The sequence below is a fragment of the Dipodomys merriami genome, unplaced genomic scaffold (genome assembly GCF_024711535.1).
Source record: "Dipodomys merriami isolate MVZ:Mamm:240054 unplaced genomic scaffold, mDipMer1.0.p SCAF_30, whole genome shotgun sequence".
NCBI classification, from domain to species: Eukaryota; Metazoa; Chordata; class Mammalia; order Rodentia; family Heteromyidae; genus Dipodomys; species Dipodomys merriami.
Genome location: NW_027204493.1, coordinates 3,881,640 through 3,907,972, shown reverse-complemented (window position 1 = coordinate 3,907,972; position 26,333 = coordinate 3,881,640). Strand labels below are relative to the sequence as shown.

General features: G+C 36.7%; 1 protein-coding gene across 2 annotated transcripts in view; it reads left to right on the top strand.

Moving 5' to 3' along the window:
* Positions 1-4,087: 4,087 nt before the first annotated feature.
* Positions 4,088-26,333, top strand: part of Ranbp3l (RAN binding protein 3 like) — a 43,588-nt gene continuing 21,342 nt past the window's right edge. Inside the window, exons 1-5 of one of the 2 annotated variants that reach the window (XM_070041036.1) lie at positions 4,088-4,670; positions 22,800-22,858; positions 23,720-23,759; positions 24,218-24,295; positions 24,828-24,902. In XM_070041036.1, the coding sequence (XP_069897137.1) occupies positions 4,580-4,670; positions 22,800-22,858; positions 23,720-23,759; positions 24,218-24,295; positions 24,828-24,902 (343 nt within the window). In that variant the 5' untranslated portion in view covers positions 4,088-4,579. Of the gene's footprint in view, positions 4,671-8,426; positions 8,900-22,799; positions 22,859-23,719; positions 23,760-24,217; positions 24,296-24,827; positions 24,903-26,333 lie in introns of those variants that run through there. The other variant, XM_070041037.1, reaches the window with a different exon arrangement.

The following is a 26,333-nucleotide window of genomic DNA, read 5'->3' as shown; positions in this document are numbered from 1 at the left end:
AATAGATTCAACTGAAAATAGAAACCCTCAATAAATTCAATACTGTTTAGGTTATTCAAACAAATGCTATGCTTTCCGAGTTATAAATTGTAATCATAACATAATGAAATCTCAAATATTTATCCTGTACATAATAATTAATAGAGTAGAGTGGCCCACTCTTCCCACTCTTCTGGGAGTGAGAAGACATAGATAGGTTAGGCAGAGAGGATATGATAAAGAGGGAAGATCCCAGACAAAGGAAACCAATGGTATCCCTGGGGATGTGGTGTGTCACAGAGAGTTAACTGAAAGAAGCTTGACTTTAAAGGATTCTGAACCATTTAAAATAATATTCCAAGTAAACTCTCTCTCTCCTCTCTCTCTCTCTCTCTCTCTCTCTCTCTCTCTCTCTCTCTCTCTCTCTCTCTCTCTCTCTCTCTCTCTCTCTCTCTCTCTCTCTCTCTTTGTCTCTCTCTCTCTCCCTTCCCTGTAGTACTGATCTTTGAACTCAGGGCCTTGTTGCTTGCTAAGTGCTTGAGCCATGCCCCAAGACCTATTTGCTTTTAGTTTATTTTTCAGGTAGAGTCTCACATTTCTGCTAAGACTTACTTCTGATCACAGTCTCCTACCTCCATCTCCAGAATAGCTGGGATTACAGGCAAGGGTACCATGCCTGGCCCTCACCTGTTTCTTGGCTTAACTAGAGTTCTTTTCTTTTTCTTCCCTCCCTCCCTCCTTCCTCCCTTCCTTTCTTCCTTTCTTCCTCTTTTCCTTTTTTCCCTTTTTTTTTGGTAGTATTGAGATCTTGAGTTCTGGATCTTGTACTTGCTAGGCCTGTAGTCTTACTCCTGAGTCCTGTTATTACTTCCTGCCCAGACACACCGCTGGGTGTGAGCTGCCTACATGAGACTTTCAGTTATAGCTAGGATTATAGGGGTACACCACTGTATACAACTCTCCATTTTGAAGGGGTGTGATGAACTTTTCTGTCTGTCTGGCCTAGAATTGCAATCTTCCTGTCCTCAGCACAAGCTACTATGCCTGGCTCTGACTCCTTACTTTTCTTAACAAGCAAAAAGTCCAGTATGGTCTGCTCATTGGCAATGAACTGGGTAGTGTTTCTGTATAGCAAGTAGAGGAAAGAGAGATGCAGAGTGGCCACCACATGGAAGACATTTGTTTGATGTTGCTTTACCTACTGCTGTAACACAGAATTCAGTTATATTGTAATCCAGTGGAATTTGCAATTAACCCTCTTCCAGAGCAGAAATGTAACTCAAAAACCTGAGTCACCTGGACTCAGGTGATCAAGCCACTGTCCAAAGCTGTCTAATGGTGCACTAAACAGACCAGAGAGCATGCTTTCATATGAGTGCTATACTTTTATCCTATGGCACTGGAAACCATTATATTCGAGGAGTACTTGTGTGATTTCACCAGCCTGTAGGCAAGCTGTAATGAATGAGTGTGTAAAGCAAAGCAGCTCTGTGCAAGCAGGTTATATTTCTTTACCTGGAGCACAGGATTTGAAATACATATAGATTCTAGACTCTACCCCAGACCTCACACTCTTTGGATGGGACTCAGTAATATGTATCTTCATAATAATTCTGGGGTAATTGAGCCTGAGGGACTTTGTTAAAGCACAAGCCCAAATCCTACCTAGATCTTATGTTTCATTCTAATTCTCAGGCCCTACACAGAGACAGAACAGGTCTTTCCTGTCTTTCCTTTCTTGGGCCTTTCTATTTATAGAATGAGGGTGGACTAATTTCCTTCATTGCCTGTTTTTACAGATGAAGGCACAAACTCAGAGATCTTAAATGCCTGACTCAAGGTTGCACAGAGTACTAATGGCAAGAGAGTCAGGCAATAGAGCTGAACACTCCTTTTCCTTTTTCTCATTTTCCATCGTTATCTTTACATTCACCTACCATTGAGAAAACTGTAGACATCTAGGAGCTTCCTTGAAAAAAAAAGATCCAAATTACAATATATAGTCCCCAAGAACTCTTTCTTTCTTTCTTTCTTTCTTTCTTTCTTTCTTTCTTTCTTTCTTTCTTTCTTTCTTTCTTTCTTTCTTTCTTTCCTTTTTTCTCCCTCCCTCCCTCCCTCTTTCTTTCTTCCTTCCTTCCTTTCTTCCTTCTTTCCTTCCTTTTTTTTCTGTTGGTCATGGAGCTTGAACTCAGGGCCTGGGCACTGTCCTTGTTCTCTTTTGTTCAAGCTAGCATTCTACCACTTTGAGCCACAGCTCAATGTCCAGGTTTCTAGTGGTTAATAGGAAATAAGAGATGCATGGGCTTTCCTGCCTAGGCTGGCTTTGAACTGGGATCCTACTGTATTGAATCCTCAACCTGCGGTACTCAGGATTGCAGGCATGAGCCACCAGTGCCAGATTAGAATATTTTCTTTAATGGGGAACCTAAATTTAAAAAGTCAGGACTCCTCTTGGGGCCCCTCTCTGAACTCAGTCTTATCACTTTCCTTTTGTGCTTTTTTTTCACTTTCAACTAAACTTAGCAAGGAAGAAAGGAAGGAAGGAAGAAAGGAAGGAAGGAAGGAAGGAAAGAAAGGAAAGACTCAAGAAATGTATCAATCAGCTGCATTATTTGAGTATTTGGGTCTCAATTGTAGAAACAAAAAGTTTATGAGACAGTCATAAATCAGGAAATCCAAAACATTGCTTGAATAGTTAATTACAGGAAGGACTCACATTTAACTGTTAAGAGTGTGGTGCTATTGTTATAATTACATTTTTTAAGGGCTCCCATTTTAGAAATACATGTAGAAATACTTATGGATATTGTGGATGCTTCCAGTCTGTGGTTTCAGGAGAGTAGCTGGGCTTGCCACAGATTTGAGGGGACTGGGAGTTGGTAATTACTGAATCAGATTGATGATTGCACTGGGCTTTTTATACTACTGTCTCTACTTCTTTGTACATTTAAATTTGTTTCATTATCAAACAGAATGTTTTAAAGATCCACTTATTTCAAGGCTGGTTTAGAGTTTTGTGAGCTATTGAGTTCATCTCTGCAATATATGCTTATTTCTGAATTCCACAACTTGTTGGCTTATTCACAGCTTTGTATTATTCCTGCTATGGCTTTTGCAGAAAATGAGATCTATACCAGTCACATAAAAAAAATCATGCTGCTCTAATAACCAGACTCTTTCAAAGTAGCAAAACACTTCTACAACCTGTTACACTACTATGACCCAACACAGAAATAGACTATTAGAAAACAATAATAGGTCTTTAACAGGACACTAGTGAAGAGCAATCACACATTTCATATATCTCTAGACATCAGAGCATGCTTGGGGAATTGGTAATTGTATCAAAATAAAATGAGGCACCCACTCAGATAGGACTAGGAGAGAATCTCCATTAGTTTGTCAAGTTAGTTTCCAAAGTCCAAACTTTGAGGTTAAAAAGCTCTTTCCTATTTTTGTCTGGCCTGCACTACAGAGAACTGTGAAGCTCCAAGAGCAGTTTCCATCAGCCTGCATTATGACTTCAGTAAAATTAAAGGATGGGGGTGGGGAGGAGGTGCCTCTGTTTTGTTGTTGTTGTTGTTGTTTTCAACAGTAATGAAACAACAAGAAAACACAAGAAAAATCGCCTTATCCTAAAATGTAGAAGCCCCAGTGGAGACTCTAAGGAGGAAACAGAGCTAAGTTTCTGGAAAAGATCGTGTTTCATGCATTTATTTTTCTTCCAGAACTCCAAATAGTTGCCTTGGCAAGGACGCTGCCCTGTAGCTGCTTTTTCCCCGAGCCTTGAAAGTGTTTACAAAAATCAAAAGTTCTAGCAGTACATTTCCATGAGCTCAGTACCAGCTTCCTTCATAGCTGTTAGATTTCGCAAAAGTGAAAGGCAGGCAGGCAGGATAACCTTTGGGCTTTCAGCTTGTATTTTAATTACAAACCATAGTAAGGAAGTCAGATAGTTGATTACTGTAACAGCAGGGTATCGTTAGAATCACTGCTTTGATGACTGTTGTTTAAAACAACCCCGGTGCCATTTCTAGCCGGCCTCTTTATGCTAATCAGATAGCCCACTGGCTCCTCCTCCTTCCAGCCTCCCTTAAGAACTGTACACAACCAGCTGTCACTGCGGTTGACTCACCAAGCAAGAGAAATCTTTCCACTTAATTCCCTGGCAGCAGTACTTTCTTTCTTTCTTTTTTTTCTTTGTGTATGTTTTATTCTAGCAGTCCTCACAAAATACTGGAGCAATTGGATTTAATCAGCAAAAGGACCACCCCCCAAAATGCCAAAGATTTAAATCTGTTAGAAATAGTTACAAAAGTTTTTATATAAAAGGAGAGGAAAGTTTCCATGTGGTTTGAAATGAAATGAGAATTACCTTGATTTTAGCCAAATAAAGTGGCATCTTGATGTACAGAAGAAGTCATATTTTTTTTTCCAGAATCATGACCAAGAGAAATTTGGTATTTTATTAGGGGAGTGTTTTGCTTGTAGGCAGGACCAGGGTGTCCTTTCCTGGTTCTTTCTGAGTGCCTTTTGGGTGATTGATCAAGGAAATAAAATGCCTTAGTGGTTTTCTGGTCACCGCTAGACTTGTAGTACCATGTCTACCACATCAGAGAAAGACAACAGCCACCTGTCCACCTGTTTGAGCATGTGTCAGCCAAAGCTGCAGGAAGACCAGCAACAGCAAGGTGAGTCAGGTGGGCTAATGACTCCCATGTTCTGTGATTTTCTGTCTGCTGGGATTTCTGGAAGCACCGTGGGCTGGTGAAGTACTTGCTGTGAAATCCTTTGTAATTTCTTATTGTTAAAAGACTATTTTTCAAAGACTAGGCACTGAGGGTGGGTTAACTTTAAGTGGTTGCTTATTTTTTAAAGGATTATCAAGAATTAGAAGTCTACCAAGAATGCAGATTCCTTGGAAGTGTTTGTGCTTAAACTTCTAGCCACTGTCATTTGCTTAGAGAACAGCAGATGTTGTGTAACTCCAAATCCCCATTCAGGCAAGGTTGACTCAGCTACTGGAGGAACTTAGCTGCAAGTAGCTTCAGTTAGCTTGGGACTGTCCTACCATAGGCGGGGCTATGTTTTGTCTAGATCTCTGGTACATTTATTTATAGGATATATATATATATATATATATATATATATATATATTCTTGATGCTTGAAAAGTGTATTTTGCTAGAGGAACATTTCACTTGATGATGGTTTCAGAACAAAACCACCCTGTATCACGGCTATTTCCCAATCAGCTGTATTAAGTAGTGGCAGATGGTTGACAGGAATAGATGATTCCTCCAAATCACTCTATCAAGAACAGCAAAGGACACTGTGGGAAAGGCTAGGTGTCCTCATGAATGACATCATCACTTCTCAGAGGTTAAGGATCTGCCAGACATTTCTAACTTCTCATCTGGAACCTGCCATGGCTCAATTTCAATACAAGGGATTGGGAATATGAGGTTTTCATTAATTTTCTGTAGACTCAGTTTCAGACATCAGTGGCAGGAGAGTTGTCTGGAATGGGCTAAAGATTCCCTTTTGTAGGCAGCAAGGGTATGCTAATGTTTCCATGAATGTGTGAAGCCATGTCCCTGTGAGTCCTGGGGTGACTTCATTCTGCACAAGCTTAGCATGGTATGGGTTGAAAATGCTTTGTGTGCAATGAAAGCACTGTAAACTTCTTAGACTCTACTAGACCATTAAGGCTAAAATAAATCATTTTCAAACAACAGCCTCAAAATGAGAAACCCTAGAACACACCAGAGGGTAGGCACAGTGCTGACAAATGTTTCCATTTCTTAATAGCACATTATGTAGTTTAGTTTGCTCTTTTTTTTCTACTCAAAATGTTTAAAAACTACTCTCTGTCCCAACTGCTGATGTAATATTTCTTATAGAAAATGTAGTGAGGAAACAATACATGGTATCATCAGTAATTCACTCACCACCCAAACATAGTTGCAATTAACTTCTTAATAGGCAGTCTAGACTTTCTTTCTATGTTCATATATAGTTTTTCCTCTTGATTTTTATAATAAAAGTACTGATTATGTACATAATGTTTTGTAAACTGCTGTTTAATTTAATAACATATGACACATGATAACCAAATTTTCATGTCATTATATGTTTTCTTCTATGACTATTTTTAGTAGTTGCATGTCTTCTTTTCATGTCACTATAGCAAAATTCCCCCAGGTCTTTCCCTACTTTTAAATATTTTATTTCTTTCTAACTTTTCATCATTTTCATTCATGCCGTGTTAAACCTAAACTAATGGATAGATTTAAGCACAGATATAGGATTCTTTTCTTAGAAAAATTCTTAGAGGTAGATTTTTGTGTTTAAATGAGTATTTTTTTTTAAAAAAACTTCTTTCTCTTGTCAATTGGCTCTCAAGAGCCAAGGGATATACTCAGCAATACTAGACATTATTTAAAAATTCTTTTCTAATTTTGTAAGCGAAAAATAATGTGTCACTGTTATTTTAATTTAAGGCAGGCTGACTTAATGGTCTCTTCTTTACAGGCCATATCCACAGAAGTCTGGGAATATCATTATGATGACATACTTCTGAAAATACCAACAAGACTAGAAGTCTGGTCTCTTACTCAGACTTCAGCCTTTTGCCTACTGTATTTTGAAAGCAACTAGATTCTTTCATGGCTGAGTCTCAAAACATGTGCCCACAGAAACCACAGCCCACAGAGCTGTGAAGCCTGAGAATGCAGTCCAAATTGGCCATTGATTACCACAAGAAATGTCATCTAGAGGTCTCAGTTGACAAATGACACTGGGTAGTGTTTACTAGACTATTTAATTGCATGCCAGTTACTGGAATCTAAAAGTTTACACTTGCTCCAGTCCTGGAATTTTAAAGTATTCAATCCAAGTAGTGGTTCTGATTTTTTTCAAAGCTGTATTTGTTCCTTGCTAGTATGTAAAGTTCAGCAAAGAAAAGGCAAAGCCATTAGTCTGGCTGTGGATCTGTTCACTGAAGCATTCTGAGTTCAGGGATTTGGCCTCACTCCAGGCAGAGCAGTCCTCAACCTCTCTTATTTACCACATAAACTAATTAAGTTGCATTAACCTCTTCTGAGAATATGACTAGCTTTGACATACAGGGCCTGTTTCCTAATTCTTTATTCTAAATGCTAAAGTGTTTATGTTAATTCTGAACTATTTGAATCTATCTATCTATGTACTCGAAATAGTAGTTTGCATGGATAACATAGATGAGGCATTTACCTTTGGTAATTATTTGGGCAACAACTAGGTACTAGTATTGTGGGAATACCAAGTGAACTGAGCCAATTTAGTCATGATTTCCTGTCTATATGGAATTTTCATTCTTTGGTCACAGATGCTGTTATTTGTCAAGAAGAGAGTCCAGGATAATCTTCGCCCTACTGGCTGCTGCCTTATAACTTCTTCTATGATATTTTTATTCATTCATTTATAATATTAACCTTATGACCATATTTGTAAATGTTAACATATATGCTTATAAAGCTACAACATGACTCATGACACATTACCTGTAGTAAACAGACAAACATCTAAAATTGTCAGAATAAAACTCACTCTCTTTTTTTGTGGCTCTCAAGTTTGAACTCAGAGTCTCAAGGCCTTGCATTCACTTAGCTGATATTCTACCAATTTTTTTCATGCCTCTTGCCCAATACTTTGCTGGTTAATTGGAGATAACCTCTCATGGACTTTCCCTCTAGTTGGCTTTGAATTTGATCTTCTAAATTTTAGTCTCCTGAGTAATTGGAATTGTAAGCATGAGCCACCAGTATCTGGTAACCTTTCCTCTTTATAAGATGATTACTTGAGGTATTTTGTTATAATAATGAAAGCTGACTAACATATATAGAGTGGCTGAATTTAAATTTATTTATTTATTTATTTATTTACTTATTTATTTATATGCCAGTCCTGGAGCTTGAACTCAGGGCCTGGGCACTGTTTTTGAGCCTCTTTGTGCCCAAGGCTAGTGTTCTACTACGTGATCCACAGCACTACTTCTGGCTTTTTATTTTATGTGGGACTGAGGAAATGAACCCAGGGCTTCATGCATTCTAGGCAAACACTCTCCTGCTAAGCCACATTCCCAGCCCCTGAATTTTAAAAATTTGAAAATATGATGTTTGGGGGAAGATGTAGAGTAACTATAGCTCTCATTCATTGCTGTGACATGGTATAAACATTGGAAAATGGACTAGCAATTTCTTATGTAGGGAAACTATATTGACACTATGAAACATCAGTTCCCTTTGAACACATTTTCCACAAAGAAATGAACATACATTCATAAAGACCTTGAACAAGAGTGTTCATATAAGATTTTTACTCATGTGAGTCCTAATATATGAACAGCTAAATGTTCGTAAGTAGGAAAATTGGTCAACAAATTGTATTCATTTGCTTGAACAGTTTGCCGAAGAACTAAGAATGTGACAGTGTGCTATTTGTGAACAGGTCCAGCTCAAAAAAGTCTAGATTTCAAGATGAAGCTCATACAACCTTAATAATTAGCAATGTTTTATCTCTGTATTTATTCTTAAAGCTTACAATTTCTCCATTAAATAATATAGTATCCTAAAATCACCAAACTGATGAGATTAACACAGGAGTCTGATAAAAGAACTATTGAACTTTGCTACCGCTGGTAGGGGCTGACTTAGTGATGGAAAGATAAATAAACATATTGTCAGTGGCAATAATGGAGATGGTGAATAGAGAGAAAAATGAAGAAAAATGAAGAGAGACTATCATAAAGGAGCTTCAATTTCAGCAAGGTTTTCAGAGCAGAAACCATCAGACAAAACAAATTTGAGGAAAAATCTGAAGGAAGTGAAAGAGGACATTGTGCAAGGCCAGGGAAGAGCAGTCCCAGTCAGACGAAAGAGGTATGGAACATCTGAGGTTCGGAATTCAGACTTAGCATTAACTCTATTTTGCTATTGTTCTTAATTCATCTGGATGAATGCAGTATTACTACTGTTGTGTGCTGTGCCCACAGGGATAGAGTTCAAGACCTCAGTGTATGCCTGAAACTACATTTGCATGGAACTGTGTGTGTGCTATTTTTCCTTATACAGTCACCTGGAATATTCAGGGGATGTACATCCACAGATTCAACAAATCCTGATCAAAAAAATTGGAGGGAGCATGGATGGCATTTGTATTAAATATATAGAATTCATCCCCTTGCCATCATTCCCTAAACAAGGCTGTGTACATAACTTGTAGCATTTTACTATTTTGGGCATAAGTAATGTAAATAAAGGTCATAAAAAGAAAAAGAGAAAAAAGTTATATGGAGGTTATCAGAAGTATGCAGAAGGGTGAATATAACTGATATGCAAATGCTATGCCATTTTATACAAGGGAATTGAGAATCCTTGGACTTTGGTATCCACTGGGGGTTCAGGGAGGGTCCTGGTACCAAACTTCTTGTGTACTAAGAATGTGTGGGTTGCACCTGACTTTTTGATTCAGAAGTTCTGAGAGGAGTGGAGGGAAGGGACTAAACATTTTCATGTCTAACCAGTTCTTGGTTACTAATACTGCCACCTCAGTAGAAATTACATTGTAGAAATTGTTGTGTTGGAGGTGAAAGAAGACAGTATGGTTGAGTTAGCTTAAGAGAGTGTTTGGAACACAGTTGAAAGGTAACAGGGATGAGAAAGAAAGGGGGAACTTACAAGATATCTTAGCAACTAAGCAACTATGGCAAACTCTTTGGCTTGGACCATGAGAGAGACAGGAATTATTATTGCATACCATTCTGAGCTAATTTGGTTATTTCCAAATTCTAGATTCTCTGGGGAAGATAAAGATGGGTTACAACTGAACTATTCCTCCACAACCTCATTATCTTCTTAAAATAAAGCAAATCTTAAGTTACCTTTTTGGGTACTTATAAAGCAAATATTTGTGAACAAACAAGGAAACAATTTGATGTTAACATATTTTCTGTATTTTAGGTAATCTGATTACATCTTGCCTGCAAGATTTATTTTGTCTAAGCAGACAAAATAACACTGCATAGGCAATAATCTGTGTAGTCAGATAGTAAGCAGGAATTCTCTTGCTTATTAATAGACCTTTGGGTGCCATACTTAAGCATGCAGTCTATGGGGCTTGCCAAATTCTTGTGTCCAGTTCCTGCAAGACTAGGAAGCATTTCCAAAGGATTTTAGACAATAAAATGTCTTGAATGCCAACAATTTCACCAAAGAAAATTTCTTTCTGATATTCACTATGCTAATTCTCACAGATATGAACAAGGTGGAAAATGGCAAGCTAGTAATGAGTCTCATGGAAATGGATTTCTTTTTTTTTTTAGTTGCCAACCAACTCTGGAATGTTAGAGAAACAGACATAACCAAAGGTGGTGTGATTTCGTAGGTGGTGTCCTTCATATGCAAAATATATTATCCTTCCTGGTGTCTTCTAAAGTAAATTATAATGGTCATAACAAGAGGCAGTTCATCTTTACATTTTCTCCAGTAAGGTACATGTAAAAAAAGGATGAAAACATGCACAGCCTTGTGAAATGAAGTCAGGAAGCAGACCTAATGGGATGAAAGGTCAAGATATTGGTGCATGGACAGCCTTTATACCAGTGTGATGCCACATAGGAGCTACTCAGTACTGGCAATAGCAGAATTTTATCCCTTATTGCTATTCTGTTATGGAAGACAGTCTACTACAGATGCCCTGGCACCTGAGAGAATAACTTCTAGTAGGAAACAAATAAATTGCTTTTCAAAACTAAGAGACAACACCAACATGAATGAAATGTTATGCTGTACAAATATTTTCACAGCAAAAAATGGGTTTTAGACTTAAGCTGTACCAGAGTTTACATGTTATTTAAAACACACACACACACTTATGGAGTGTTTTTATATGCCAAGCACTGTTTGAAGCATTTTTTTTTACTTCTTAGCAAATTTCTTTCTTGATGAAAGCCCTGAGAGATGGGTCCAATCAATACCTTAGGGCTGGGGTGTTGGACCAGCTCCTAATCAGAGAACACTTATTCAGAAGCCAGTACTTTAGCTCCCGATCACTACCTCTTAGGCTGTCACAGAATAAATAAATACTAAGCACCCATGAACAGGGTGGTAGCTGGCCCATGAACTCAATTTGTGGTTTAGTTTGGCTGTTTGAAATAGGTTTTTAGTAAATCACCAGCTACAGTCTGTATGAATTATAAATTGCATCTAGCTGACTCTCACAAGTATTCAGCTTGTAAAGAAACAAGTGAGAAGTGCTTACACATGCACTTACATAAACCTATCAGCCAAGAGCAAGTGGCTTGCTGAGTAGGCTAAGAGTTTGCTTAACACTGAGAAGCTGCATTTTTCTCATTCTGCATGAAGCACAAAAGATAGCAGTGTACAGTTTTAACATTTGGGCTGATATGGCCTTGGAGAGATGGATTGGTTTTTTAATCAATACCCAAAAGTTTAAATTTTTTGAGCAATATCCAAAACTTTGAATTAAAGAGGTCTAAATAAGGATCATTATTATAATTCAGCCTTTGGGGCTCAGTTCTGGGGTTTGAGAGCAGGGCCCTCATATACAGTTGGCAAGGGTTCTATCCCTGAACTATATCCACAGTCCCTGATATACTTGCAAAATTTAAACTAGGGATGCTGTCTCAAACATTAGCTCAGCTATTATATTAAATCATTAACTTGACTTGAAATTTTAATCAACATTTTAACAAAGTAAGTTTTACACCTGAGTTGCTATTTAATGAAGTCTGCAGGCAAATCTTGCAAAATATTCAAAAATTAGGATGTAAAAATGCACTCAGTACCTGTATGCAGTTAGAAAAATGCATTCCTTCTAAGCAATGATGAGACACTCCACTCACCACGGAGAGCAATAAATAAGCAAAAAGTCAAAGGAATGTGATCTAGATTTTTAATGAAGAATGACAGTCTAAAGGTATTTGAACAGTAACTTACAGAGCAATGGATACAAAATTTTCATTTGTTCTGATACAATTGTAAGAAAAGTGATGTTGCCATTTAGAGAGAAAGAGTAAAATAAAGTAAAGCTCTGAGAATGTTGGAATCAGAATGTTTTGGTCTTGGGTTAGTTGTGTTAAGATGTTGTCATCTGCAGAGCGTTGGAGTGGCAGACAAAGATTGGTGTATGCACATGTGCCTACTTTTATAAACTAGGGCTAGGCACATGTACCAGCGCTACAGATTATGAGGTTCTGTTTGTTTAACAAGACCCACTAAAGAGTTTCATGGACTAAAGTTTAGGTGGTTTTTCTTTTCTTTGTTTTAAAACCATCTTTCTTTTTAAAAACAGAATAGGCTCAAAATTCATTAATGAAACTAATTGTTCTGATAGTGGGATGAGGCAAAATAAGTTTGGGGGGATTTTTAGAAAATAATTTTAGCCACAAAAAAAGATGAGAAGCATAAAACAAGTCTAAAATATCATAATAGATGCCCCCAACTTTCCCCTACTTGTGTGACCTTTACTCACATTTGTATCCTTGAGCCCACAATGCTGGTATTTCAGACTTAAGTTTATAATCTTTTAGCCCTTGCTCAAAACAGGCAATTATTCCCAAATAATTCATCAATCATTGAAAGTTAGGGCTTCAAAGATCACTTAAGTCCAGTTGCCTTCATGTATCATAGATCTGAAACCAGAAGAGTTGAGTCCATACTTCTATTGACATACCAGAATTATATATGATAGAAGAGCTATTATAATTAAAAAGTAGCTAAAATATATGGAAAATTAAGAAGAAATAGCTTGAGTTTTATGTCACTTAAAATAATTCATAAAAGAATGTAGGGGCTGAGGTGTGGCTCAGTGGCCGAATAGCCTATCATGAGTTAGGTCCAATCCCCTAAACTACAAAAAGACAATAGTTTAGAACGATTTAGAATAATTCTAGCACTAAATATTAAAAGAAAATGATGAGCCTGCAGGGGAAATAAGGTGAGGAGTGGGTGAATGTGGGGATCTGGGTGGAGAAGTATGGAGCCAAAGGAAGCAAGTTAAAGAAAACGGAGAAATACTAATTTGAAAATCCATCAATGAACAAATCAATTAAACATGTGATATATAAATATTCATATATGTTTAAAGTATGATATATTCATATATATACAAACATGAATATTATTCAACTTCTAAAAGTAATGAGATTCTGATATATGCTGTCATAGTGATGAAGAATAATGCTGCATGGAATGGAGAGGTAGTAGCTCTATGTTCCTATCAAATTTTACACAAATGTTTAAGTCTTTGCAAACATTAAAAAATGCTAAGTGAACTAATTCAGCTACGAACAAACCAACCCAGTATCATATATTATTCTGCAAGTTCAGGGCTAGTAATATATAATGAGACAGACCCTGGTACAAAAAGAAAGAGGAGGAGGAGGAAGAGAAAAAGCAGGAGGAGGAAGAGGAGGAAGAGGAAGAGAAGGAAGAGGAGAAGGAGAAGGAGGAGAAGGAGGAGGAGAAGGAGGAGGAGAAGGAGGAGGAGGAGAGAAGGAGGAGAAGGAGAAAGAGAAGAAGAGGAAGTTGTTTAAGGTGGCAAGTGTACTATTATGTTCATTTATCACCATTAAAATTTTTTAAGTCATCATTTAATTAGAGTATCTTCTCCAGTTCTCTAATCTTGATGTCTTCATACTCCAATGATCATGAAAACTGGAAAGAATTGATACCATGAAAGAACTGCTTTCAGTTTTCCTGAGGATTTTTCAAGTCACATAAATTTCTGAGTGAAAGTTTTTAGTTGTAACTTTTATTTAGCATCATGAGCAGACTATTTCTGGTAAGTGCACAGTTCTGGTAAACACAGGGAGATATCTGTGCCAAACCCTTTGTGGCAGGCATTAGTTCATTCCTGTTATGGTCTTGAGGACCAGCAGGGCAGAAGAGCCTTCACACCAAGGAGAGAAGAAGGCTGGCCCCTGGGGCTTCTGGGAGTTCCCAACAGGAGAAGGGACACAGGAACTGTGGATCTGTGAGGCCTAAGCTGCCATTTTGGCTTCTGTCTTGCTGGGTAGGCTTACAAAGACTTTGTTCTCACTGGGAAAACATCCATTTATTCCTGTAGAATAAGGAAATAGGATTTCCCTCCCCACATTTCCCAACTTGCTAAAAGGTTTAAGAGAATGATAAATAACTTTAAGGAAAAGAGTTTTAAAACTAGAAGAAGTTACTGTCTTGTTTGAGCTTTGAGAATTTACAAAGGAGTTGTTTAATTTTTCCTTGGTAAAGAGTTTTAAATTCAACACATGAAGATATATTAAATCATCAGTAGTTCTTCTGAATAATCATTTAATTCTTATGAGTATGTTTGGTGTCCAAAACTATGGTAAATGTTAACAGTAAATGTTACTGAAGAGTTATTTAAAATGAACTTTAATGATTCCATGTTTAAACACCCATGTATGCACCTACAAAATATATATCTTCAACATTTCTTGAAATCTAGACCGCATTTCTAAGCTCCCCTCCCCTTCCACAAAGTGGAAAGACCCATTTCTGACAAATGGAAGCATTTTCACACTGTGAGTTATTCTGAGGGGAAAATATGTAGTTTACAATTCCTATCAAATGAAATATGTATTTCCACATGGTGCCAGTTGACCAAGCATGTCCTAGGACATGGTCTGCATTTTTATTAGCCTTTGAGCCCAACAAGGAAATGATGTAGACAAGAACTAGCTGGACCTTTTGGCAGTACTGATCCCCAGCCCCAGCCCCCATTTGCTCAGATAAACATTTTCAAGTAAAGATTGCAAGCATTCTCCCAGTAAAGCACATAACCAACTTATTCCTAGACAAAGATAATATCTGAAAATTATAGAAAACTGGATATACTTTGTCATAGATGAATACATTCTTTTCTGTTATTTTTGCCAGTAGCTAGAAGTAAATATTGGTAAGTGACTTAAAATTGTTATTATCAATAGGTCATTTCCCTGTGGACATTCTCAAATAAACTTCTTTGGAATCAGAAGGTGAACAAATAATGGCAAGAATTAAAATAAGACTCAGTATGGGATCACATCTGTACTGGGTCTGTAGAGAACAGTGGAAGCAGGCTGTAACCATGACAGCTTTCAGGGAAGAGGCTGTCAGTGCAAGTCCAGATGGAGGAGTCTCATGTATTTTAGTCCCAGATCCCTAAGTACTATCTGTGTGAAACTTTGTCATGTCTTATACTTTTAGACCCTTATTTCTCTTGTGAGTAAAAATGTTTAATAATTTAACTTCTGCAGATATAATCATGTAATAAGAACAGTTTACTAAGTATTTCTTGCAAGTCATCCACTGTATTACTTGTTAAATATATGTGACATGGTTTATCATTACAAGTATACGAGGAAGGTCTTATGATTCCCATTTCACAGATATGGAAATCTGGGCTTAGAAAAATAAGGAAGGGGAACCTGAACTCAGGTCTGTTTTCCTCAAGTATAGGTTTGTAAAATTCACATATCCCTGTGTCCTTGTAGTCACTCATTTATATACCAAATATTAATATATCTATGTTTATAGTAGGTAAAAGTATGATAAAATTTAAGTTTTATATTACCAGTGAGTATATAAAAGAAGCATTGTGGGAGATCAGCTAGGTCTAACTTTTCAAAGGACTTACTAAGTTCAGATGAGGATAGATATTCCAAAAGGCAAAAGGGTAAAGGCTTATGACTTGTATAACTCGCATGTGGTATCTGCTGCCAAGAAGAAGAAAAAGAAAAAGAAGGAAGAAGAAGAAGAGGAAGAGGAAGCAGAAGAGGAAAAGGAGGAGGAGGAAGAACACAGAACTATCCAAATAGAAATAGTTTTGACACTGAGATAATAGTGAAATTTAATTGAAGTGGTGTTGTGATATGTATTGAAAATGGAGTATTGAAATAAAAAAATATAAAGCTCTTCATGAAACCATTCTGGCCCCTGACCATTCCCAGTCTAGAATCCATGTACATGATGACCATGTATTGGGGGATCAATTACAGAGCCTCCTTGGAAAACAGAAATTCAATTGCTCTAGTTATCACTGGGTTTGATGATAGAGACATGTTGCCAGACGTTCTATGTGAAATGATTTAATTCAAATTCCCTGGATTTCAAGGATTTACAAACTTCCCTCTAGAGACATTTGTGAAGTAGATGTTAAGAAATGAAAACAATTTGTCTTTGATTGAGTTATTGCTGCTTCAAATCTCTAGGTCCTAAAATGCAAATGAAATTTAATATCTGCTACAGCCTATTCTCACTCGTGACTGGATTATGAACAAGGCAGCACAGCTTGGAGCTGAGGCTGAGATGTAAGCCCATGCAATAAATGCAGAACTTTCAAGGCCTTGGTTCTACTTCTAGAAGGGTAGCAATGTCTGTGTTTGGCATAAGCAGTGATGTTTCTTGTCCACATTAGCCAGGAATAGAGAAATACTCTGTATTTTCCCCAAAGGTTTGAAGATGATCTTCCCCATGCATACATTGCTTCAGTCCACATAATAATCCTTTAATATATATATACAATATGTATACAGAAAGAGAAATGAGAAAGTTACAAGTGGAGTAATTTTATTTTTTTACAGTAAAGTAGGACTATCTGGCCTCAAAGCTCCAAAATCCATGCTTTCTTTGATCAGTGAGTTAATCAGACAGAAGTTGAATTGGACCGGGGCATAAAGAAAACCATTAGAGAGCAGTACCCAGGGAGAGGAAATTAGAGGAGAAGATGTGGCAGAGACACGTGGAAAGGCTAAGAAGAAAGGAAAAGAACTTGCAGAGCCTGCCAGGGCTACAGTCCAAGTGGATAATCCCAGGCCTGGTAGCAATTAGAAGTGACCCATTTGGCAGTCCCTACTCCTCAGAAGAGGGTTTATTGCCATACTCTTCTCTGCAAAGCTTGTTTTCCACCACCTTTCCTGGCCATCGCTAAGATCTTTTCAAACACCATCTTCTCAAATGATTCATGAGCAAAATTCTTCAGTTAACAGTCTAGCTCAAATAAGTTTTTCAGAGACTGGGTGTCAATTAAGTACATAGCAAAAAAGGTTAGGGACGACCCCTTACAACTCACCCAAAACTGACAGAGGGAGTAGGTAGATGCTACCTATTAAAGCAGGGGAAAAGGACATTCAGATTTGTTGTAAACACTGACAGTGATGGCACTTGGGAAATCTCAAAGAACAGAGCTATTACATATGTGCATAATACTGAGATGAAGTTTAGTTTGGTGACTTGGATGCCTGTGTTGAATGAATAAAGATGACGACTAAGAATATAAAATGCCTCTCAAGAGTTTAGATTTCATTATAAAGAGCAGATGTGCAATTATGCTGGTTCAGCAATTATGTTCGGAACTTAATGATGCTATCTGGTCACACTTTTTATAAATATACATATATATATGTATATTTATACATACAAGGGTACCAAGGATTTGAACTCAAGGCCTTGCAATTGCTAGGAAAGAGCACTACCATTTGAGCCACATCCCCAGCACTTTCATGTTTTATTACTAGATAGGGTCTCATTTTGGGGTCTACGGCTAACCACAGGTTGTGATTCTTTTACCTATGCCCCCTACCATATTTCCATAAATTTTAATGTAAATTACAGTTAAAACCAAGAAATAAAATATTGCATCCTTGTCAAGTAATATACCTCAATAAGAGGTCTATTTGGGGAAGATATATGAGATTTGTCCTTAAATTATGGTGCCTGACATTACTATAAAGAAGAAATTCTTTTCAGATATTATTTTATTGTTTCAAAGACATAATATGCATGTAGTTTAAGAAATGAAATTAAGACCTTTCAGGAAAATCAGCAGTTGTGCTCCTGGTCTCTTCCTTTGTCCTTATTTTTCTTCTCTTTTCTTTCTTTCTTTTTTTTTTTCTTTTGTTTTTTGTTGGTTGTAGGGCTTGAACTTGAGCTTGGGCACTGTCCCTCAGGTCTTCAGCTCAAGGCTAGCACTCTACCACTTGAGCCACAGCACCACTTCTGGTTTTCTGGTGGTTAATTGGTCATGGCCTTTCCTTCCTGGGCTGGCTTTGAACCTTGATCTTCAGATCTCAGCCTCCTGAGTAGCTAGGATTATATGTGTGAGTCACTGGCACCTGGCTAACTTTTCTTGATCTCTAAAGACAGTAACATCCACCCCTCACAACTGTATCTTTTGATGCTTACTTCTACATCTCCATATATCATGTATGTAGCGCAAGCTATTAAAAAAATGTAGTTTACCTTTACAGATTTCCTTGAACCTAATGAATAGGATCACTACACAAATACATACTTATTTTCTCCAAGTTGGTTTATAAGTTTAATAAGATCACTACTTTGTTTTTTGTGGGGGGGTCAAGGAGGTCTGGTCCTAGGGCTTGAACTCAAGGTTTCAACACTGCCCCTGAGCAAAGCTAGAGCGCTACCACTTGACCCATAGCTCCACTTTCAGAATTTTAGTGGTTTATTGGAGATAAAAGTCTTATGGATTTTCCTGCCCTAGCTGGCACCGATATCCTGATTTTCCTGCCCTAGCTGGCACTCAGATATCAGCCTCCTGAGTAGGTAGGATTACAGGTGTGAGCCACCAGTGCTAGACAAGATTAGTACTTCTTATTGACATTGTTGTGACTAAGTAAATGGCATTACAAGTAATTCATTCAATACATTATTTTTCTTCTTGTGCACAATTATATTTTCTCATAATAATTATGTCATATTTGTATTACTGTTTTCTTAGTTTTTTATAATTACATATTGTTGGTTGATTCCCTAAACTTCCCACCAATCTTCTAAATACACCTTAAAAAGTAATTTATTGTTATTATAAAGGTGATGTACAGAGGCGTTACAGTTACATAAATCAGGTAAAGGGTATATTTCTTTTTGGACAATGTCAGCCCTTCCCTTGTTCTCTCCCAGTTTTTCTCTCCCATCCCCACCCACAAGTTGCATAGTTTATTTTCCACATGGTGTCTGGTGAGTATCATTGCTGCATTTATTCATCCTTTGTCCCTCATTTCTGTTTTCCCCTTTCCTCTCTCAAAGACATATAAACAAACAAGACAAAAGAAAACAAAACAGCAACCAAGAAAAGAATTATCTAAATATCATTTTTAAAAAATTCAACCTGTGAGGTATTCAACGTGCTTTAGTTTCATTTTCTTGGAGAAATTCTCCTAGAGGTTTCTCAGGAACCTCTTCCACTCATCTCAGAAGTTAATTACCTGAGTTTTTCTTTTTTTGAAAAAATAGTAGCACATCTGATTAACAAAAGTGTGACATGAGAGAGCTCAATGCTTTTCGAGGAGGAAGAATTGAGTTTAATTAAAGGCTTTTCTGCTTATTAGAGTTATAACGTTGAACAAGAAATTCAATTACACTTTTGTTTTCTTGTCTGTCAGTGACAAATAACATAGAATATGCAAAATAATTAAGTTAAACAAGATGATGAATAAAATCACTTCACTCACAATGTGCAGAATTAAGGAGCAGAATTATACATGAACTAAAACTGAGTTATATAGGTAGTAATTTTCAGCCTTTCTTATACTTGGTACCCATAAAATATTTGTGCAGTTAAGGAATGTCTTTACTTAATAAAATATTCAGAAAACAGTAAGGCATATAGGTATTTAATAAATGCTTCATGAATCTTAAAACAGGCAAAACATCAAAATTATCTTGTGCTCAAATATTCCTTTCTCATCCTTTTACTTTCTGTACTGTAACAGAAGAGTATATTAATTTTTTAACTATGGATATATATATATATATATATATATATATATATATATATATTGCCAGTCCTGGAGTTGAACTCAGGGCCTGGGCACTGTCCCTGAGCTTCTTTTGCTCAAGACTAGCTCTCTAGCTCTTGAGCCACAGCGCCACTTCCAGCTTTTTCTGAGTAGTTTATTGGAGATAAGAGTCTTAAGGAGTTTTCTGCTGTGGCTGGCTTCAAACCATGATCCTCAGATCTCAGCCTCCTGAGTATTTAGGATTATAGGCACTAGCCACCAGCATTTGGCTGTGAAGTTTTTTTGTTTTGTTTTGTTTTGTTTGTTTGTTTTTGTCAGTTGTGGGGCCTGAATTCTGTGCCTGGGCACTGTCCCTCAGCTCTTCAGATTAAGGCTAGCACTCTACCACTTGAGCCACAGCACCACTTGCGGCTTTTTCTGCTTATGTGGTGATGAGGAATCGAACTCAGGGCTTCATGCAGGCAAGACAAGTACTCTACCACAGAGCCACCTTCCCAGCCCTAGCTGTAAGATTTAAAGAAATAAAGTTTTGCCTCATCAGTTCTTTTCTAGAACTTAGGGTATCCTTTTAATTAGATTCCTTAGTTCCTACCATTTTCTATGCAGCAGGCAGAGTGGGCTTTAAAGACACACACACACACACACACACACACACACACACACACACACACACACACACACACACACACACACACACACACACACACACACACACACACACACACACACACACACACACACACACACCATACTAAAACAATGGTTTCCCATTTTTCCTGGGAAAACTCGTCAGAAGAAACCAAATTCTTGGAAGACTCCAGTCTCATCTCCAACCCTATTTTTCTTCCACTCATCCTCCCTTCTCTTAGGGTTCTGCCAGATTGGTTTTACCATCATTGGAATTGTCCAAACTGTAGACTTTATACTTGTTTTGCTCTCTGGAATATCTAACTGTCTAAAAAGCACCTCTCCTGGGAACTCAAGTATGACTTCAGAAACCAGGCAACATCCTCACTGGTCTCTTGCTAAGAATCAAGTATCTTTCCTTTGTAACTCTTATCTCAGCTGAAGTTAAGTAACTAATGTACTTACTTAAAACTTTACTTCTACTCCTAAGTGCAAGCTCTGTGACAGCAGAGACATGGTCTGTTTTCCTTTTTCCGTTTGTTCATTGCTTGTGTTTTTTCCCCCTGGTTAGCCACAATGCTTTACATAAGTACATATCTGTTGAAAAATGCATTAATTAATGATATTATTGAAATAAAACAGATGGCATTTTAAAATATAACTTTAGGAGCTCCTCCTCCTTTTTTTCCCTCTTCCTCCTCCTCTTCTTCTTTCTCTTCCCACTCCTCCTCCGCCTCCTCCTTCTTCTCCTCCTCTCAGATTCCCAGGGCAGATGTCAGGAAAGGTGCATAAGAACTGAGCAGTTTATTTACTCACTGGGATCCAAGAAGGAACTTGAGTTCACATAGCACAAAGAGATTAATGAAGAGCAGTCTAGCAGAATTTATGACCCTTTCATATCATAGGTTTTTAGGAAAATGAAAGCCTTTGGGGCATACAGTGGATGCAATTGTCTTACTTGGAATTATTAGAAACATACTGTCACCAGGTAGCAATGTCAGCTGTAAGCTTACAAATGGGTATTGGTGGTACACCAAATATTAATATTTTTCTTTAATGTTATTCTTTGTCATATTTTAATCAAAGTAATTATCTAGAAATTTCATTTAATCTTCACATAAGCTATATAAGTAGTGTTCTAATTTTATTTTTGTTCAGATGAGAAAATCAAGGTACAGACATATTAAGTTTCCCAAAGTATATAGCCAATTCAACTTAGAATCTGAATTTTAGTCCCCATATAGTACTTCTTCCAAAGAATTCTGGAATGCTAATACATAAATATTATTACTCATGTATACCCTGAAATCAATGAGCTTTTCTCCATTTTCTTATTTAAATAAAAAAAAAGAGCAATAAGACTGGCTTTGTGGACTTTTACTTAATGTAAACATTGAAAATAGAGTTTAGCACATAATCACCCTTGCCAAGGAAATATGAACTCTGTCTGGACAAAGTTAAGGATGAAATGCACTGCATTTCATTAGGGTCATGTCACTGTATGCCAGTATGGCTTCAATCTTGTGATCCTTTTGTGTCAGCCTCCTGAATGCTGGAATTGTAAGCTACATATAACACAGATCTTAAGATCCAATGCAAGTAAAACAACTGTAGTCAGAACTCAATTTTTTTACCTACTGAAAGTTTTATTCTTTTTTAAACCCATTCATCTCTTTTAATAGCACATATTAATCATCCAGACGGGTTTCGTTATGACATCTCCATACATATGCATAATGTACTTTAAACAAATTTACTCTCTTTTATCACCTCTCCATTTAAAACAAATTTAATGGGTTTGTTGTATGAAAACTCTTATTTGTAAAGAGATTCTAAAAACAAGTAATTGGATTTGAGTTTTATTAAATTCATAAAGTGATTCTTTTTAAAACTCTTTTTGTGATGCCAAAGATCAAACCCAGTGCCTTGTACAGACTAGGCAAGTTCTCTAGTACACCTCTATTTCAAGTACATTAAATTTAAAAAAAATTGTCTGTTTATTAACATACTACCATCACCTCCCTTAAGTACTATTTCTCTAATTAGTCCTTAAGTAATTTATAAATATGTCATTTGTAATATCAATGTAGGGGCTAAAAGAATGTTTCAAGTAGTGTTTGCCTAGCAAATATTAGGCCTTGAGTTCAATTCCCAGTACTGCTAAATAAAATAAATAAAAAACAAATATACTTTTCTCTCAATTATTATTGTCATTATTAAAGTGTTATACAATGGGGTTACCATTTTGTAAGTCAGGTAATAAATACATTTCTTTTTTTAGACAATGTCACCCCTTCCTTTGCTTTTCCCCAGTTCCTGCAAATATTTTGAGGTGATGTCAGGAATGTCAACATATGCTCTGATTTCTTACCTGCACATTTTCTCAACAGAAAAATCTGTGATTGCTCAACCAATATTTGTTTTTGAAAAGGTGGAACAGACTTTTAAGGTAAGAATGAATTCCCTTTTCTTTGACTTTATTCTGACCAAGAAAATTCTATTTCAAGAAGCTAGCTAGTGATTCCAAAACATTTCTTCTGTATAGATTTATCCTTTGATTTTAAGTAACTGAGCAGTGTTGCTGGGAACTCATGTAGGTGAGATATGTAGACAGCAGTTTGGTTGAAATGGGATGATATAGATAACACACTGATTTTTACTAAAATAATATGCTTATGGGGACTGATCTAAAAAGGGGAAGAAACTGCAAGAGATTAAGGAGGCTGGTTTCTCATGAGTTCACTCCCCCCTTCCCCCCATGACCTGATCTAGATAGAAGTGAATCTAAAATAAACTCTAGACAGCAATGTTTGTTCAATGGGACTGATAGACATTACATTTTTTGAGCATCATCCTGAGACCACTTGCTGTGAAAGATAATAAGATGACTAGCATTGTTACTTTAACTTATTGTTATTCCTTGGTATTTATTCTTATTATACAGCTCTTTTACCTGTAGAATAAGATAGTCCTGATAATCCACAAAGAAGCCAAAAGAAATACTAAACCTCCAAGCATTTTTTTTTTTAAAAAAGCAGATTCTTACAACAGATCAACCACTTGAGAGTCTTTAGAGTGGGTGCCTCAAAACTCTGTTTTATAGACATCTTCCTATAAATGACTCTGTAGTCCTTGACATATAAAATGGTTGAGCAAAATTTGACTTTCTGTGGATTACATCCCCAGTGAACTGCTTTGTGCAGTTGGGACAAACAGTCTTAGCTTCTAAGAATTCCTTTAAACAGTGACAGTCTGGAACTCTGATGCAATCAAATACTCAGCTCTCACTGGCTGCTTTGTGTCCTTTCAGAGACCCGCAGAAGACATCCTGCGTGAAGCGACAGAACGTGGTAATGATTCACAATCTGTATTGCAAAATCAATCTTTATACAAAGAAAACAAGCAGGTGCCAGCATTTGGGCATGCACATAGACTGTAAAACGATGTTTTCCTTTTTTCTTAATTAAAAAAATATGTGTAAATGGGCATTTGTTTTGAAAGATGACAAGTAGATCACTGAGAACACTGATGAGAGTAATTACAAGTCTGTGATTCACCACTGCCTGTCCTTAGCCTTCCCCGAAATTCTCCGTAGAACCTCAGGCTGCATGTACAATTTCTGTTGAGGTTTCTCCTTTCTACTTATTTGATACTAATATGATATGCTGATAGGTTTATAATTGCGAGTAGATTTAAAACTGGGCTTTATGAATTAACATAGTATCAAATGATGTCCTATGTTTGTCCTTCTATATAATGGCCTGAGGACAAGCATAACAAATAACCCTTTCTATTAAATTTCTTGCAGAATGCAATGGTTTCTCAAGAAAACGTGTAAGGTCTTCATCTTTTACTCTGTATACTGTAGATTCTCAATCCCAAGGAGGTAAGTGTAGACTATGATTGTTCTGAATATAAAATTTCTAAGATGCCTTCAAAGTAGCTTTTTAAAAATTAACCATCTATTCATTAAATGGTGCCTATATTTGAAGAGGAACTGTGTCATACACTGAATCTTGAGCCCATCAGTAACTTAATTTCCTGCCACTTACATCAAAGCACTCCAATGATTTCCTTCTTATTGGGTCATGTTGACTTTGGGCCTTGTAATTTGGCAGTTTATATATGCATCTGCCTCTTCTACTATGAGCTTACTGATGTCATCTTCTAGACTGAAAGAGTGTTTTATACATGGTCTGCACTCAAAAAAAGTATTTGCTTAATTTGGATGGAAAGGGAATTAATTTCTAATCCTTCACCAGCATTATTCTTTTTTAAAACTTTATTTTATTTGATAAAAGTACAAAGGTTTTTCTAAGTTGTTGAGCTAAAAGCTTTGTTGAGCTAAAAGCTTTCCCCAAACAGCAAAAATCCCTACCAAAACACCTTAATAACTGGAGTTTGCAATCTGCTTTCAGTGTCAACCTTGTTTCAGAAGCGCCTGAGATCCTCATCCTTCACTGACCTTCCGACCTTCCCACCTTCCGGGCCAGGTAACAAAGAGCACTCATATTAACCATCAGCTTTCCTTCTCAGCTGGTCTAAAAGGATAGTATTTTAGCAACAAACCAAATACAGGCCTTAGCAAAATATACAAGAATCATATCGTGTGACTTGTATGAATACTAACCTCACAAATTCACTTACATGAATATTTATTTTTGGTAGAAAATTTGACTTGGATGGTTTAGTTTTTAGGGCTTCATGTTGATGATAGCATTACCTAAGAGCAGCCTTATAAAATAAAAGCAACTTCCAGTATTATCCACATCCCTAGAGTACTCCAAACATTTAGAGTCATATTCTAATGTTCTGAATGTCCGTCCATGAGAGATTTTCGATAATTAAAACATTACTTCTCTTTACCTAAAATTTTAAATGCCTTGCTGAGTAAGACTACTGTATCATAAAATAATCTGAAATGATTTGTGCTTTCTCTACATTAAAGTGATGGTTTCTATTCTTGTATATTTTTAGTTCTGGTGAAGACAAACTCCCTTTTCCTGTTTAGTTTGCTGCTAAAGTAACTTTTAAAAATATAAAGCATTTGCTTCTTTTTAACTGGTTCCTCTGTAAATAGGAATTAAAGAGTTTTCAAATGAATAAATCAATATTCTCATTAATAACTGAGCATCTTTAAGCCACAGAAACCAACAGAACCCTTTTAAACCCAGCTGACATATTACAGACATTAAGAGAAATGGCCTAATGCCAAAGGCAAAGGGTTCTGTCCTACTACACTGTACATAAAGCAAAGCAATAGCTTTTAATGTTACATATGTATATATATATATGTATGTATATTTATAACATTATTTCAATTCACTTTAATTCATTTTTAAAAAATCAAACCCACACCAAGAAAGGACACTGGTATCAGTATCCATTCTATTTTATGTTGTAAAGAATGTTAATGGTGTTGGAAATGAAAAAAAAAAAGTACAATTGACACGGTCCATTCATTGTTGATTTTCAAAAATAAAGATAGTAATCACTAAATTTGAGTTGAGAAGCAACTTTTTAGGTAATGCTATTTTGCAGGACATTTTGAAAAAGTAATTCTTATTCTCATATCATCTCTATTATTCAAGTAAGAGACTCCCAACTTTTGAAATGTATAGAAATTCTACACTTGTAGCAACTGCCAGTCTTACACCATCAGTGTATTTATAGAAAATATCCTGGCACAGTGGGCATATTTACTTCTCCCGTCAGATATGCTAATGAAAGCCTGGGGATTGAGGGCAGACTTTACTGACAGTTTTAGAACATCATGTAAGTTATACATTAGAGCACACACAGGCTTTGTTCAGATTTTATGATCTGTAGACTTTTTCACAGAAAAACTATGCCATGACTGCAAAGAAGACTGCCTTTTCTGTTAGTGGCCTACTTCTCATTTAGATTTCTGAGAATATGTAGCA